This window comes from Gymnodraco acuticeps, unplaced genomic scaffold, assembly GCF_902827175.1.
Source record: "Gymnodraco acuticeps unplaced genomic scaffold, fGymAcu1.1, whole genome shotgun sequence".
Classification (NCBI taxonomy): domain Eukaryota; kingdom Metazoa; phylum Chordata; class Actinopteri; order Perciformes; family Bathydraconidae; genus Gymnodraco; species Gymnodraco acuticeps.
In genome coordinates this window covers 1-17,898 of record NW_022991894.1, presented here as the reverse complement: position 1 = coordinate 17,898, position 17,898 = coordinate 1, and the positions used below count along the sequence as shown (strand labels likewise).

General features: G+C 37.5%; 1 protein-coding gene across 1 annotated transcript in view; it reads right to left on the bottom strand.

The window, feature by feature from the left end:
- LOC117535526 (caspase recruitment domain-containing protein 11-like) overlaps window positions 1-17,884 on the bottom strand; it is a 38,146-nt gene extending 20,262 nt beyond the window's left edge. Inside the window, 4 exon segments of the mRNA XM_034200032.1 lie at window positions 1,319-1,495; window positions 2,771-2,908; window positions 4,851-5,050; window positions 17,716-17,884. Of these exon segments, the coding sequence (XP_034055923.1) occupies window positions 1,319-1,495; window positions 2,771-2,908; window positions 4,851-5,040 (505 nt within the window). The 5' untranslated portion in view covers window positions 5,041-5,050; window positions 17,716-17,884.
- Between the last annotated feature and the right edge of the window lie 14 nt (window positions 17,885-17,898).

Here is a 17,898-nt window from a genome sequence, read left to right as displayed (position 1 = left end):
AGCACTTCAATACGTAGTTAACAGAAGGCTACTAATAGCTCCAATGACAATGGTTCTTGTGCAATAACATCACAAGGGGACAGTCTTAAAGTGTAAATGACCACCAAGATGCACTGTGTTCCCATCACTCAAACCTCTTGCAGAGGTAATCTATTAGTCACTTGACCACATGTCTTTTTTTGTGTGAATGCTAATGCCGCCTGACGCATCCCCAACGAGGACTTAAAGGAAAACATGTCATAGGTGCCTGATGTGGTGGCTATTTTTAGTGTCAGCGCACCAATGAAAAATTATTTTGTCATGACAATCTCGAAAACTTGAATAGCCCAAAATATACATACAGACTGATGTAAAGACTGAGCACTTTAACCTTATAGCGAAAGTGACAAAGGCAGTAACGGAATCTGAACAGACGCATAATAGACATTTTGAAAGGAGATGTGTCTTGTCTGACCACTTCGATCACCGCAACACATTTAAAACCAAGTTTAAACAGTGTCTAAGATTTCTCAAATGTACCCAGACCAGAATTTACTATAAGAGAAGTTAATTTTGGCAACAACACTATTTCCAGAGAATTTCAGCATTTGTTAAAAACTTGTTCCAACAACACAGGACATGGTGAAACATTAAAACCTCAGTGTCCTAGTGTACTGAATAGGCTATTGTAGACAATGATATTGACAACCTAGGCTTGCAAAACCCAACTGCCGTGCAGAGAGCAGGGTAAAAGAAAAAAGCAATGTGGTGGGGGAGCAGTTTCAGTATGGTTTGGAATCAATGATCAACCATTTGAAACACTATTGCGGTATTTCTACTGAATAGCACGGCTCTACAGACCGCGTTGATGTTCCACTGCGTGATCAGAACATATTTAAAATAAAATAATGTTGGGAAAATACTGAACTTTCATTATCAGAGTAGCACATGATAACAAAGATCCTACGTAGCTGAGTACATGACAGGATGTATGATTAGCTAGAAGAGCGTCAGGACTGTTTTTAGGCATATGTGATTAACATGATGATTCAGCCTCTATGGACATATGACAAGCATGATCATTTCTGACGTGGGCCTTAGCTAATCTGAACTAAACATTGTATACTGCTTTGAACCGGTATTCCTCCATCTTGTGACTGTAACACTCTCTTGTATATCAGCATGTGAAGGACACGGTTCAGGAACTAGTTGTCCCAAATGCTCTGTATGTGACGACTACTTCCATTCTTGAGAGGATAATAAATACATGGATCCTGATTATTGAAGCTCAAGCCGGTGACGAGTGATATTTTTCTAACAAATAAGATGTATTTTTTACTCAGTTGGACGGCCTGGAGCTCCTGATTGGTCAGCCTGAGCTTCTTCTGCTCGTCCTCCAGGGTGCAGTTCTTCCTGCTGAGCTCAACCTGCTGCAGGGTCTTCACTTTGGACTGCTGCTGCAGCTTCATCACTTCTTCCATCAGGAACTGGGTCAGACCCTCTTGACCCTCCTCGACTGCAGCGAGGGGGCAGGCGAGAAGAAAAGGAGTAGAAAAAGAGACATCACACTATGGTATAAACATATTTTTACATCATCTACTCTACATAGTGTAATCAGGCTTCAGGAGTAACGGATTACATGTAACGAGATTACGTCATCAGGATACTAAAAAAAACGATTCCATTACAATTATATTTTTTTTTAAGTAATCAGATGACTGCTACATTTAAAACATTTAAAAAAAGATTACTAGCAGGATTACAGTGGTACAATACATTTTATAATGAATATCGATATATTATAGGTAGACGTACTGAATTACTTTTCATTATGGTTTATATTTAGGCTACTTTAATTCTTCTTTATTTGAAATCCATGTCTTTTTTAATGCAGTAGGTGGACACCTGATGTATTCAACAAAAATAGAGGCCGTTTCTCAATCGCGAGGAAACTAGCTTCCAAGCCAATATTTCAAGGATGCTACGTCATCGAGTGCCGCCGAAGGACTGTTCCAATCTCCAGCATACTTGGAATTCCACCGAGGCCGCGTCCTTGGTTTGGGGGTAATTTCGAGGCTGCACTAGACTTCGCATCCTTCAAATCCCCACAATGCTTTGTGCACGGACCAATTTCCCCAAATCTGTGGCGGAAAATTTAAGGCGGGAACTCTCATATGACGCACACCTGCACACTTGCTAGCCTGTTCCACTCTTCGTTTTCCGAATGCCAGGAAGGATTCTTGCCTCGCTTCTGAAGCAAGTGACTCGGAAGACATGTGCTACCAAGCAAGCATCCTCGCGATTGAGAAACGGCCACAGTCTGTGCTTTTGATGTATTAAGCTTGAACAGAATTTGTAAACTTTTACTACATTTTTTATATGAAATATCTTGGTTTCTTCTTTTCTAAGGTTGCATTGTTACATACACTTAACTAAAAAACATCTTATTGATATTCATTTTCTCTTATATTTATTTGCATTGCATTTGATATTGAGTTAATCCAAAAGTAACAGAAGGTTATATTACGTTCATATTTTGATACTCAGATTACGTTACCGATTACATTTCTTTGCAGGTAACTAGTACTTACGAGTTACGACACAACATGTTTAAGAAGTAACCCTGCCAACTTTGCTGAAAACGGATTTGGATACATGTCAAGTTCTTCTTAAAACCAGCAGAACAAGATCAATGTAAACTGTTCGTAGGTTAGGCTGTATTGCCTTCTTCCTCATTGCGTTACTTTGGGCAAATGTGCAGTTGTTCTGCACCCAGAGGCGTGTGTCTCACCTACGATGGTGGAGAAGCGCCGCGTGGGTTCCTTCCCCGTGACCAGCTTGTACATTTCAGGGTAGTAAAACTCGAGACTTTCCAGAAAGGCCACATAGCCCCGCTCTCCTTTATTGTACAGGATGTCGAGGAGACGGCCTGATAGGATAGGATTGATTGACATGATTGAAATTCAACACACAGAAACATAAACACTATCTCCGGCTGAGAGAGGGAGGAAGCTATTGCATGAAACACATCATGATATTAAATAAACTACAAAAGCTCAATCAGTAGAGTGCAGATCCTCCCAACTACCTTACAGACATAAAAGGAAAGAAAATGACAATTATTTATCTTGTATGGTGCCCAAATGTAGTGGATGATTACATAGGTCAGGGGTGTCAAACTCAATTTCATCGCGGGCCACATTAGTATTAGGGTTGCACTCAAAGGGCCGGTTGTAACTTTAAGACTATATAAAAATACATGTATAAATAAATATATATAAAACAATGAATTATATTACATTATTGCCTCTGCATTGGATTATTATCGGATAGGGTAATAACTTCATAATTAACTACGTCTGAAAGCAGAAGTCTAGGGCAAATAATTGCAAGTCTCTTCAGTGTGCATGTCACAAAACAAGATGCATCGTGGGATATGTAGTTTATGGGCAACGTGCTTCTGTAAAGCGGCATGTAACCGTATAATAAACGTATTATATTTTTTGCAAGCTCTTGCGGGCCACAGAAAATGAGGTTGCGGGCCGGATTTGGCCCCCGGGCCTTGAGTTTGACACCCCTGACATAGGTATTGAATAGGGTTGGTCAATATATCAACATTATGTCGTTACTGTGAAATTAAACTGGAATCTACCCGATGTTTTAATTATATCTACATTATTATTATTTTATCTTTTGTATACATCTTTGTGAAAGCACCAACAGTCAACTTTCCAATATTAACGCCATATCGTTCGTTATCGAGGTATTTGATCAAAATATCATGATATTTGATTTTTTTCTCCATGTCACCCGGCCTTAGTTTGGTATTAATCTGCAGGTGATGCATCTAACATTTGGACCAAATTAAATTTGCTATAAATGTCAATTCTTGAGTCACGAAGAAGGTGACCTGGAAATATAGGATTTTCTTTGTATTGCCTATAGCAATGCATCTGTAAACATTGCTAAAGAATAAAGTCTTTAAAAGCCAAGGAGATGCTGACCTGGATTTATCCTATGTGTAAAATATGATTGTAGATATATGCACACCTTAGATTGCAAAGGTGAAATCTTGTTATAGGAAACAATGTGTGGGTTATGAATTGTTTTGCTAAAATATGTGTCATCTGGTTAAGGTGACTGTAAAATGTAATAAAAAAGTTAGTCACAAAAAACAAAATGGTGAATCACTGCAACCATAAGAGGTCTTGCGTCATAAAGTCAGAAATGAGTAAAAAAAGATAGGCTCAGTTACAGTAGTATAACATATTTGCTGAAGACAGATGAGGAAACCAAGTAAATGACAGGCCCACAGGATAACATATACAATCAGGAAACACCACAATGAACACACACACACACACACACACACACACACACACACACACACACACACATCTGTTTGCAACTCACATATATCATATCAATACTCCAATTACTGTATATAGTCAAAGTCAACTTTTATGTCAATCTTACTCAGTTTGTGTGTACAGACAGAGAGATCGAAATGACGTTTCCAACAATCCCGAATATAAAGTTATACAATATACAGATATGTATAAAGATATGTATATCCTACATACACAGTCAACAGACACATTTACACATATGTACACATTAAGATAACAATCTTAGACTATTCTGCACAGTTTCTATCATATTCTGTTTCTACCATATTCTATTTTATTTTATTTACTTGTACTATTTTATCTGTTTTATTGTGTTGCACTGTTGGAGGAGCCTGTGACCTAAGACCTTCATTGTCAGAACTACACTATAGCTATGCACACATGACAAAAAAAGCCTTGAAACTTGAAACTTGAAACACACACACACACACACACACACACACACACACACACACTACCTACTTGTGCGGTTTGCTTTGGAGACCAGCAGCATGGAGTTCAGGATCTCGTCCTCGTCCTGCTCGTCCAGGACTTTGCACTGCCGGAGGTACGGGGTCAGCTTGGCCGGGGAGATGGTGCGACACAACTCGTACCGTTTACTCTGCGCCTTCTCCCACTGCGCCTCAGCGTCGCCGTACGTCCCGTTCTCCATCTCTCACACTCTGAAAGGTAGTACAAATCAATGTGTGTGTCCATCTATGACAGGGGTGTCCAAAAGAAATGACCAAATGCGGCCCGCAGGCCATTTTGAATCGGCCCTCAGCTAATTCAAATAGTATAATGGAAATGTGGCCCACAAATGAAACTTGTACTTCCTAAATACACTGAACAAAAATATAAATGCAACACTTTTGTTTTTGCTCCCATTTTTCATGAGATGAACTCAAAGATCTAAAACATTTTCTATATACACAAAATAACCATTTCTCTCAAATATTGTTCACAAATCTGAAACAATCTGTGATAGTGAGCACTTCTCCTTTGCCGAGATAATCCATCCCACCTCACAGGTGTGGCATATCAAGATGCTGATTAGACAGCATGATTATTGCACAGGTGTGCCTTAGGCTGGCCACAATAGAAGGCCACTCTGAAACGTGCAGTTTTGCTTTATTGGGGGGGTCCGAAAACCAGTATTTATATTTGTGTTCAGTGTATATATGTACAAATATAATACACAGTATTCATGTCATCCCACTTTCCACATAAATTCAAGCTGAAAACATTTTCTAACAAATCTAAGTTGATGAGAAAAAGCCCAATAACTTATTTACATAACAAGCCTGAAATAGACCCTTCATATGTCCGCTTATGATAAGCAATCTTAGGCGTCTGTGTTAAGGGATGAGCTGCAAACAAGATAAATGAAACCCTACGGAGAGCTGTGATGGAGGCTGTTTTTTTCTTAAAGCATATTCAAGTATCAATCACAATTTTCCTACAACTTATAACTTAACTGATAAGTGAGCGGCACAGCCCTTCATATATTTTTCTGGATGTGGCGCCCAGTGAAAAAGGTTTGGACCCCCTGATGGCATTGTATTGTACTCAAAACAGATAACATGGCTGCATTACACTCGAGCATTAAAGGTAAATGTTGCTTGAGAATTTGCGACTGACGTTTTCTGATGTTTATCTCTGGTACAAAATATGAAGAAAGCAGAAACAAAGACGTCATTTTTGCAGGAACCACAATCAAATCTTATGTCACATGAGGTTAGTTGTCTGCAAGACTAAGGGAGATCAAAACAAAATCAACATCGGCCCCTAAACAATCTGGCATGATTTCTTTTTTGAGCTATGCTATTTCTAAGGGCTCATCCTGCCTCATGGGAAAGCAGCTCACAATTACACATATTTTTGAAGTATTTGTATGTAAGTCGTTATTAAGAATTGAAAAAAGTCATTATTTTCTAAAACAATTAAGTAGTTTATTTTAGACTAAGTCAGTTGTTATTTGTGAGATAAATAAGTCAATATTTTTAAATAATGAGTCAGTTTATTGAAAAATGTAAGTCACTATTTTCTATTACTAAGTCATATTTTATAAATAATTATTAAGGTTATATTAAACTACTTTCCATCACATTTGTCTCTTTAACCGTCAGAAATGGGCTTCCGTAGAGATAGCATTTAACTAGAAATGAGATGCCTCTTATGATATGATATTAATTATTATCTGCAGAAGCATGTGAGGCTTTATGAAGCGCACCAACACACACACAACAGCACACACACAACAGCACACACACACCAGCACACACACAAGAGCACACACCAGCACACACACCAGCACACACCAGCGTACGGCTCTGCACATCACACAATCCCCACTTCTGCGGTTTCTCTTATAAACAACATCAACTTTAACCAACGACGTCTTTCCATTTACCTCTGCTTTTTTATATATTTCTATATTTATCGTCCTCCCACTCCCACTTGATTTCCTCTCTCTTATTGTATCATTCACACATATACACCCACACACACGCAAACACACACACTGCCTGTGCATCTGCAGGATTTGCATGCTGCCTGGTCTCCTGGATTCTATCCTACAATCCCACAGTCCCGCTTTGTGACTTGCAGCCTACAGTTATGCAAATCAACGCTATCTCATGACTTATGTAAACAAACACAATGAATTACACGTTTGCATGCAACTGTCATCGGCACCGCTCACGTGGAAATGTTCACTTGTTCAGACTAACACACTGTTAATCTCTTCACTTCCTTCATTTGTTTCCATCGCTTTCATATTTAATATCACTCAATAAGCAGTATTTTTATTCCACTGCATATTATTTAATTCAAGTTTCATTAAGTACCGTACATTCTGTTCTTAATGTATCTTTTTGACTTTCACTTTCAAAATTCTCTTGCACTATTTTATTTATTTATTTTATTCTTATTTATTTTTATTTCGCATGGCTAGATGAGTCTGAGACATAAGGAGGACATATTATATTAAGCTCATGTTAAGGTTCATATCAGTATGTAGTGTCTCTACTGTCTCCATGCTTTAATGTTCAAAAAGCTCTTTGTTTTCTCATACTGCCTGTGCTGCAGCACCTCTTTTCACCCTCTGTCTGAAACCAGAGCCCAGTCTGCTCTAACTGGTTAGCTGGCCGGCTCTGTTGTGATTGGTCAACCGCTTAGAGATGTCCCGCCCCTTAGCCTATCACGTACAATGTGTTGGAGCGCTAGCATTTCTGACCTCCTGCTAAATTATGAACCATCCAGATCTCTCAGGTCTTCAGGGACTGGTCAGCTTTCTGTCCCCAGAGTCAGAACTAAACATGGAGAAGCAGCGTTCAGTTATTATGCTCCAAATATCTGGAACAAACTCCCAGAAACTTGCAGGTCCGCTGCAACTCTGACTACTTTTAAATCCAGGCTGAAGACTTTTCTTTTTGTCGCTGCTTTTAATTGAACTATTCATATCTTAGACTGCACTGTAACTTTTATCCATGTACTTTTTTTCTTTTAATGTTTATTTTATTAGCTTTTCTTTTTAATGACTGATTTTAAATGCCATTTTCTTAATCTCTTTCATTTTTTGTAAAGCACTTTGAATTGCCTTGTGTTGAAAAGTGCTAATAAACTTGCCTTGCCTTGCCTTGCCTAGCCAATAGAAACACAAGTGATACATAGTGACGTTATGGAAGTAGACAAAGTATCCGTAAATGGAGGATTTTCAGGGGGGGGGGGGGGGCTTTGGGACTTTGGGAACTTATCCTTTGCAGACCATTTACATGCACACAAACACCAACACACTACAGGAAAGGGAAAACCCCAAAGCATGATTGGGCCTCTTTTAGATGTTCCTTGACCAAACTACACTGACAATAGAGCCTTTGCAAAAACAGACACATGGTTAAACTCTCACTAAATCTCAACCAAACCTCCAGATCAGCTCACTTCATGACTCTTCTCCATATTTGATGATACATCTTTGAATATTTCGACCATCCGACAGTCAGACATCGACATCGAGGATAAGCTTCTTTTCAAACGCAGACAGAAATATCTCACCCCTCGACACTTCTGTCTACAGTGTGTGTTAAACTCCTGCCACAGTCACAGCAGATGATGAGAACCGCAAGCGCTCACACCAACACACACCCTGCAGAAGAACTACACAGTGCATGCACACACACTCAACACACACACACACACACACACACACACACACACACACACACACACACACACACACACACACACACGGACCCCTTCAGTAACCACATACAGGTTTCCTCTTCTCTCTTCTCTTATTTTTGACTTCATTACCGAGAAAGCTCATCCTTGCTTCCTCCTTTTCAAACCAGATGCGAGTACAATCTCTCTTCCTCTATTCTGCTTTAGTCCTCGCACTCAGACACTTTTCTTTATAGTATTGTGGTCGGGGGAGTAGTTTTTTTTACAGTGCATGTCCTCACATTTAAACTTGTATTTTCCCCTTTCTTTAGGGGCGTCTGCAGACTTTTAAAAAATCAGACACAGCTACAGTACATACTGACTCGCAGGACTGATGCAATGAGCAGGGTGTTAGAAATAAAGGAAACAACCACGCAACCCGTATTTAAACTGTGTGTCTCCTTAAAAACACCATTAATATCAACATTAGTTACCCTGCTAAGTAAAGTCATGTTTAATTAATATAGTATATTAATGGATTCCTGTTCTAATAATAATAATAATAATAATGGGTTCCATTTATAAAGCACTTCATATTTGATTTCAAATCCTGAAGTGCTACAAGTAGTGAGCATGAACAGTATAAATAAACATTACACAACACGGTAGAATTAATAAAAAGCAAAACAAAACATAAATAAAAGGGTGATAAAAAGGTCTAGGCAAAGGCTCTTTTGAAGAGATGGGTTTTGAGGCCTTTTTTAAAAGCCTCCACGGTCTGTGGTGCTCTCATTTGGTCGGGGAGAGCGTTCCACAGACTGGGAGCAGCCGAGCAGAAGGCCCGGTCTCCCATAGTATGGAGCTTAGTCCTGGGGGGTTTGAGGAAGTTGGAGTTGCTGGAGCGGGTGGTCTGCAAGGAGGTATGGGGGGTGAGGAGTTCCTTGGGGAGGGGCAGTTCCATGGACACACTGGTGGGTGAGGACGGAGACCTCTACTTCCTGTTTTTGTATTGTTAAATGATTGACTTAGTTCATTAACGGATAGACTTCGCTCAGAATAAAAGAGAATATCTATAAATAATCACATGGGAAAATTAGGTTTAGTTGCACCATAATGCATATTTATATAAGAATGTATATTATTGATGTATAAATGTGCAGTAAAAGTCCCATCAAATACAATAATAGTAGTTATTTAGCAGCATAATTTGTTTACGACTAGAATGTTTGTAACAGAGACATACGCCACAGTCCCTCCATGTTATTATTGCTTTTCATTTCTCGGGTCGACATTTGATTTACACCTTTACTGTACAGTTAATCAAGCCTTCTTAAAAAGAGGCAATAGGTTTTGTGTTATTGTTTTTATAGGAGACTTTAGAGTAGATTTAAACGTTTGCTACTTTCTGTTGGTGATGAATGAACATCCTCAGGGTTTAGTGGAAATGGCCCTTGTTTCCATTGACTTTCCTCTTAATGCTGATTGTATTATCCCAGCTTATCTAAATGTCTTGTTATGGACTTAAGGTGTAAACACACATTTTCTTGTGACAACTCTATTCATTTCATTAACTTACTTCGACAAGTCCAAATGATTCGAGTGGAGTTACGAAACACATTTCAGTAGAAGGTTCTTATTTTGGTTTTATTTTGTAATACCAGACTTGTATGGACTTGTATGTATTGAGTCTCTGCAGGTTTATTAGATTCTCAGACAACCATAACTATGTTCTACACACACACACACACACACACACACACACACACACACACACACACACACACACACACACACACACACACACACACACACACACACACACACACACACACACACACACACACACACACACACACACACACACACACACACACACACAGCTAATGATGTTAGTGGGTCGCTCAGACACAGCGAAAGTAAATAAGTTACAATTGAAGTGCAATCCAGCTAACTATTGACGATGTTCTAAATATCTGCAGCACATCAATGATCACATCTTTCAGGGTGGTAAATATTTGATTTGGGAAGGAAATAAGGGTCAATGATCTTATAAAGACTCTCCCATGTTAATGTTAGTGACCTCAAATAACTGAAGTATACTTAATAAAGTGATTCATTCAGCTGTTGTTAACCAAAAATGTCAAAGTTACTTTGCTCTGAAATGCGTTTAATTTGTAATACTCTGTACTTTAAAGAGAATCTATCAAGCTTTTTGGGAGTTTCCCTTTCCTGATGTGTGTTATATGGGTTTTAGTGCATGTAAATGGTCTGCAAAGGCTAAAATCCTAAAGATTGGACTCCCAGGGACATCATTACCTAACACATGCGCTGTTATTGGCTAGCATGCAACACATCCAACACATTGTACTACGTGAGGGGTTAGGCTAAGGGGGCGGGACATCTCTAAGAGGTTGACCAATCACAACAGAGCCAGCCAGCTAACCAATCAGAGCAGACTGGGCTCTGGTTTCAGACAGAGGGTGAAAAGAGGTGCTGCAGTTGAGGCAGTATGAGAAAAATAAAGAGCTTTTTGAACATTAAAGCATGGACACATGTCCCAGGAGAGGCATGAAATATTTGTGTATCTTGTAAAGTTTCTGTAAAATGCATTCATTCTTTCTAATTCTAGATGTTAGTGATATATATTGTAAATACTTTGAGTGTCTGGGCCCCTATTCTAACGCTGCGGATAGTTTGTCAGGGTGTCCCATTTCCTCTCCATTATATCTTAAGGTTGTGTTTTAAACTGTTTGTGTGAATGAATGAATTGAAGGTTGAAAGTTGGGGTGGGATTGGCTGGTGGTTGCACTGATGGTCAGATATGATTGGTTCAGGTGTACCAACCATCATAGAGGCTCCATTGTGCGGCAAAATAGCTGAAGCTTATAGAAATGTGATCCGGGGCTCTGTCCATGCAGAGAGAGGAAGGACAGATCGGCTCTTATAAAAGCTGAGATATGCAGCTGTATAATTTACACAATAAACACAGTCTTTACTTTATTTGCATACAGAAAAAATTGTAGTTATGATGGGTTTTATTTTCCAGTAAGGACATTTATGAATAGACTGCATTTACATCCTGAATTGTATCATCCTATTTAGCGTTTTCTGCTTAATATTGTTTAAACATATGTTACTCTACTGAAAGAATGCTACATTTGTTCAGCATCTACCTACTTAAGTTCAACTTTACTAAAAATTCAACACGATACAGAGATGACGAAAGTACACACACCCTTTACTCAAGTAGAAGTACAGATACTCATGTTTAAAAATACTCTATATATATAAATACTGTAAAAGTAGAAGTACTGACTAAACTTCTTTACTCAAGTCAAAGTAAAGAGGCTTTGAAATGTACTTCAGTAAAAAGTATCCATAACTAGCAGCTGTTTTAAAGAGTACCTGACCTCCCTTTATATTAATAGAACAATAATGTCATTGTTAGCTAATGAATGTGTCTCGTCAATTGTGTTAGTCATGTTTGTTTTTATGTCACTTCATGTTTAGTCAGGTATATAATTCCAAGTCTAGTCAGGTTTCTATGTAGAGTCAGGTTTTCTTGTTACTTCATGTCTTGTCTGTCTATTTCATGTCATGTCTCGTTTTCCCATTTCCTGTTTTATTTTGTACTTACCTCTTGTCTTTCCTTTCAGGTTAATTCCTCACTTTGGGTGATTTTCTGTCATCGTCAGCGTCTGCCCCGCCCCTGATTGTTTCCACCTGGTCCCTATTCCCTCATGTATAAATAGTCCTTGTCTCCATTTGTCTTGTGCCAGTTAGTCTTGTTTCAGTGTGCTTCCATGTCCAGAGACCCAGCGTTAAAACCAGAGAGGAGAGTTTTGTTTGTTTGAAATCGAGAAGTTTTGTTTTGTCCTCGCATGAGTGATTTTTTGTTAAAACTTTGTTTTATTTTTTCATTAAAATCTGAGCCGTCGCATTTGAGTCCAGTATTTTTGTACCCCGTTCTAACAGAATGTTTCCATGCTGAACAACGGCAACATGACAACGTTTCCATTGGTCCCTCTTCTTTAGAGAAGACCAGGAAATGATGGATACACGGATCGTGTTCAAATCAATAGGCACGCAATGACTCTAAAGAATAATGATCACGCCACCAAACACACATTCAGACTAAAGGAACCAGCTGTTTGGAAAATGAGAGAAGTAGAAAGTACAGGTATTTGAGTTCAACATGTAAGAAGTAGAAAGTACAGGTATTTGAGTTCAACATGTAAGAAGTAGAAAGTACAGGTATTTGAGTTCAACATGTAAGAAGTAGAAAGTACAGGTATTTGTGTTCAACATGTAAGAAGTAGAAAGTACAGGTATTTGAGTTCAACATGTAAGAAGTAGAAAGTACAGGTATTTGAGTTCAACATGTGAGAAGTAGAAAGTACAGGTATTTGGGTTCAACATGTAAGAAGTAGAAAGTACAGGTATTTGAGTTCAACATGTAAGAAGTAGAAAGTACAGGTATTTGAGTTCAACATGTGAGAAGTAGAAAGTACAGGTATTTGTGTTCAACATGTAAGAAGTAGAAAGTACACGTATTTGTGTTCAACATGTAAGAAGTAGAAAGTACAGGTATTTGGGTTCAACATGTAAGAAGTAGAAAGTACAGGTATTTGGGTTCAACATGTAAGAAGTAGAAAGTACAGGTATTTGGGTTCAACATGTAAGGAGTAGAAAGTACACGTATTTGTGTTCAACATGTAAGAAGTAGAAAGTACAGGTATTTGTGTTCAACATGTAAGAAGTAGAAAGTACAGGTATTTGGGTTCAACATGTAAGAAGTAGAAAGTACAGGTATTTGGGTTCAACATGTGAGAAGTAGAAAGTACAGGTATTTGGGTTCAACATGTAAGAAGTAGAAAGTACAGGTATTTGTGTTCAAAATGTAAGAAGTAGAAAGTACAGGTATTTGTGTTCAACATGTAAGAAGTAGAAAGTACAGGTATTTGAGTTCAACATGTAAGAAGTAGAAAGTACAGGTGTTTGTGTTCAACATGTAATAAGTAGAAAGTACAGGTATTTGTGTTCAACATGTAAGAAGTAGAAAGTACAGGTATTTGTGTTCAACATGTAAGAAGTAGAAAGTACAGGTATTTGTGTTCAACATGTAAGAAGTAGAAAGTACAGGTATTTGTGTTCAACGTGTAAGAAGTAGAAAGTACAGGTATTTGGGTTCAACATGTGAGAAGTAGAAAGTACAGGTATTTGTGTTCAACGTGTAAGAAGTAGAAAGTACAGGTATTTGGGTTCAACATGTAAGAAGTAGAAAGTACAGGTATTTGGGTTCAAAATGTAAGAAGTAGAAAGTACAGGTATTTGTGTTCAACATGTAAGAAGTAGAAAGTACAGGTATTTGTGTTCAAAATGTAAGAAGTAGAAAGTACAGGTATTTGTGTTCAACATGTAAGAAGTAGAAAGTACAGGTATTTGGGTTCAAAATGTAAGAAGTAGAAAGTACAGGTATTTGGGTTCAAAATGTAAGAAGTAGAAAGTTCAGGTATTTGTGTTCAACATGTAAGAAGTAGAAAGTACAGGTATTTGTGTTCAACATGTGAGAAGTAGAAAGTACAGGTATTTGAGTTCAACATGTAAGAAGTAGAAAGTACAGGTATTTGAGTTCAACATGTAAGAAGTAGAAAGTTCAGGTATTTGTGTTCAACATGTAAGAAGTAGAAAGTACAGGTATTGTGTTCAACATGTAAGAAGTAGAAAGTTCAGGTATTTGTGTTCAAAATGTAAGAAGTAGAAAGTACAGGTATTTGTGTTCAACATGTAAGAAGTAGAAAGTACAGGTATTTGTGTTCAACATGTGAGAAGTAGAAAGTACAGGTATTTGGGTTCAAAATGTAAGAAGTAGAAAGTACAGGTATTTGTGTTCAACATGTAAGAAGTAGAAAGTTCAGGTATTTGTGTTCAAAATGTAAGAAGTAGAAAGTACAGGTATTTGTGTTCAAAATGTAAGAAGTAGAAAGTACAGGTATTTGTGTTCAACATGTGAGAAGTAGAAAGTACAGGTATTTGGGTTCAAAATGTAAGAAGTAGAAAGTACAGGTATTTGAGTTCAACATGTAAGAAGTAGAAAGTACAGGTATTTGAGTTCAACATGTAAGAAGTAGAAAGTACAGGTATTTGTGTTCAACATGTAAGAAGTAGAAAGTACAGGTATTTGTGTTCAACATGTAAGAAGTAGAAAGTACAGGTATTTGTGTTCAACATGTAAGAAGTAGAAAGTACAGGTATTTGTGTTCAACATGTAAGAAGTAGAAAGTACAGGTATTTGTGTTCAAAATGTAAGAAGTAGAAAGTACAGGTATTTGTGTTCAACATGTAAGAAGTAGAAAGTTCAGGTATTTGTGTTCAAAATGTAAGAAGTAGAAAGTACAGGTATTTGAGTTCAACATGTAAGAAGTAGAAAGTACAGGTATTTGAGTTCAACATGTAAGAAGTAAAAAGTACAGGTATTTGTGTTCAACATGTAAGAAGTAGAAAGTACAGGTATTTGTGTTCAACATGTAAGAAGTAGAAAGTACAGGTATTTGTGTTCAAAATGTAAGAAGTAGAAAGTACAGGTATTTGTGTTCAACATGTAAGAAGTAGAAAGTACAGGTATTTGTGTTCAACATGTAAGAAGTACTGGTCAGCTTTCTGTCCCCAGAGTCAGAACTAAACATGGAGAAGCAGCGTTCAGTTATTATGCTCCAAATATCTGGAACAAACTCCCAGAAACTTGCAGCTGCAACTCTGACTACTTTGAAATCCAGACTGAAGACTTTCCTTTTTTCCGCTGCTTTTAATTGAACGACTGATATTTCAAACTGCACTGTAACTGTTACTCATGTATTTTATAGATTAGCTTGTTTTTGGTTGATTTTAATCTCTTTGCTTTATAATGACTGTTTTTAAATGCCATTTGTATTGTGTTTCCGCTGCACTAGTTTTCATTGTTGTAAAGCACTTTGAATTGCCTTGTGTTGAAAGGTGCTATGTTAATGATTTGCCTTGCCTAATCATTAACATAGCACACAAAGATTTATTAAATGTATTTTTTTATCTTTTTGATGTCCCAGTTAGGACTTATTTAAGAAGTTGCTTTAAAATCAAAGAGTCATGAGTTAAATATCTTTACTATATTTTCTTTCTGCAATAACGTTTATGTTGTGAGTTGTAAAGGAAGCAGTTTTGTCGTGCATAGTCCTATAAAGGGGTGAAGCCTGCGAGCTAGTTCAGGCAGTAAACTCGAGCACTTGTGCTGCATTCATACATAACGTCCCTTGCCACTCTACAGCCAACCAAACTCCTTAATATGCCGCTCTATTGAACCTGCCAGATCTCTCTCTATGCTTTGCTTGCTGCTATTGCTGCAGCTACTCTACGTTGCTGCTGCTCGCTGCCCCACCACCACCCCAGCTTCCACCTGTAGGCTCGGGGGTTAGTTATTTAATCATCACTCATCGTGCTATGTATATCTGTGGAGTGATGAGGCCCGAGCCTAGTCGCCAAACTATATGCTGCTTCTAATAAACATGTCATTTTACACCCTATATCAAAAGGGCATTTATTTTTAAAGTTTAAATCAATGCAGCCAAGCAGAATGAAATCACATCAACAAAGACGGATTAAACTGATCTATATAGGAAATAGTATAGACATAGATTTGTTTTATATCATGGACACATCAGCTTACTTTAATATCATACAGGAACAAATGGTTGACCCTACTTTTAATGTATTTTATATTCCAGTAAGGACGTCATTTAAAAGTTGCATTAAATGAATCATATAATCCTATTTTTTATTATGAATTGATAATTATATGCAATGCCTTGTTGTTTTGTATGCCGCTGTAACAGAAACATTTCCCAATTTGGGATTAATAAAGTATATCTTATCTTTTTCTTTTGCTAAATAATATTAGATTTAACAAGTTAATGCACTTCTTGCACTATTTATTGTTGTATTTGTTTTATAGTTGTATAGCCTTTATATATATTATGTTGCATTGTTGGAGCTCGGAACTTAATTTTCATCGCCATATCTAGCATCTGTATCTGCATACTTCTTAAAGGAAGCATGTATACTACATATACATATTCCAGCAAGTACATTTTAAAATCAACACAATAATAATAAACAATCAGAATGAAATCAAATCCTGATTCCCCGCTCTGTGGATCCCATTGTCTCCTGCACCTGCCGCTGAAATCCCAACCATGTTTGATGATGACTGCAATGAGTCCATGATGAGAGAAGGTCAACTATTGTGTTGCCAAATATAATAGCTTCTTTAATTACAGGCCAAGAAGATGTCAGTGCATTAACAACATGATCTGCTACGCTCAGATAAACAGAGAGTCTGTGCCGAAAGGATTGCACAGTGGATTAAAGTAGCTAAAGAAACCTCGTACATCAAGTTCTGAGTGTGTTTAAGTAGAATTTGAAATTCTTTGCGCGAGTATTTCCATTAAATGCTTCTTTATTCTGGTACTCCAACACATTTTAAACGCATACAATGAATTTTACTCATCTACATTCATTTTAAAGCTTTAGTTTCTTTTCAGATTAAGATTTTGCATTAAAAACACGTGATAAACGTTAACCATAATGCATCTCTTAATATTAAACCAGTGAAATAACTGCAACAAAAAGGTTAAAATATCCAATATTCAACAACAAATTTAGGAAGAAAGTCCAAAACCTCAACAGATTTTGTAACAGAACTACAACACTTAAATGCTACCTGATGCAATAAAACTAACAATCTAATAATGTCATATTTATGAAAATACATCACATATGGAGGCCCTTTTTCTGCAAAACCAGTACTTTTACTTTTTACTTTAAGTACTTGTTGCTGATATTACTTCAGTAAGATTTTGAATGCATACTTTGACTTGTAATGGAGCGTTTTTAACATTATCTCAATACTTTTTCCACTAGTGCTGTCAGTTAACCTGAAACTCTATATGTAGCTGTAATAATACTAACAGGATATTGCAGATGACACACGATGGCAGGCTGTGATACGAGGTGTAATTTCACTTCCCTGCTTATTTTTCCATTCAACTGTCGCACTTTATAAACCCATTTGGCCACTTAAAATATTTTGTAATTTCTAATCGGATCGACACTTGCATGTGTAGAAAAGAGCGATACTGAGTTTATCTTCACATACCTGAGATGCAGCGGGGAAGTTGTCCGAACTTTGCTCAAGGTGTGGTGTTTGTTATTGTTGTTTTTAAACCGGTTGGTTCATCCAGAAGGCTCAGGTTGTCTCCATTTATCCGAAAAGATAGGAGACTATGAGAGTGAAAAGTGAGGAGTGTGTGTGTGAGCTGTGGTCCTGACAGAGAGAGAG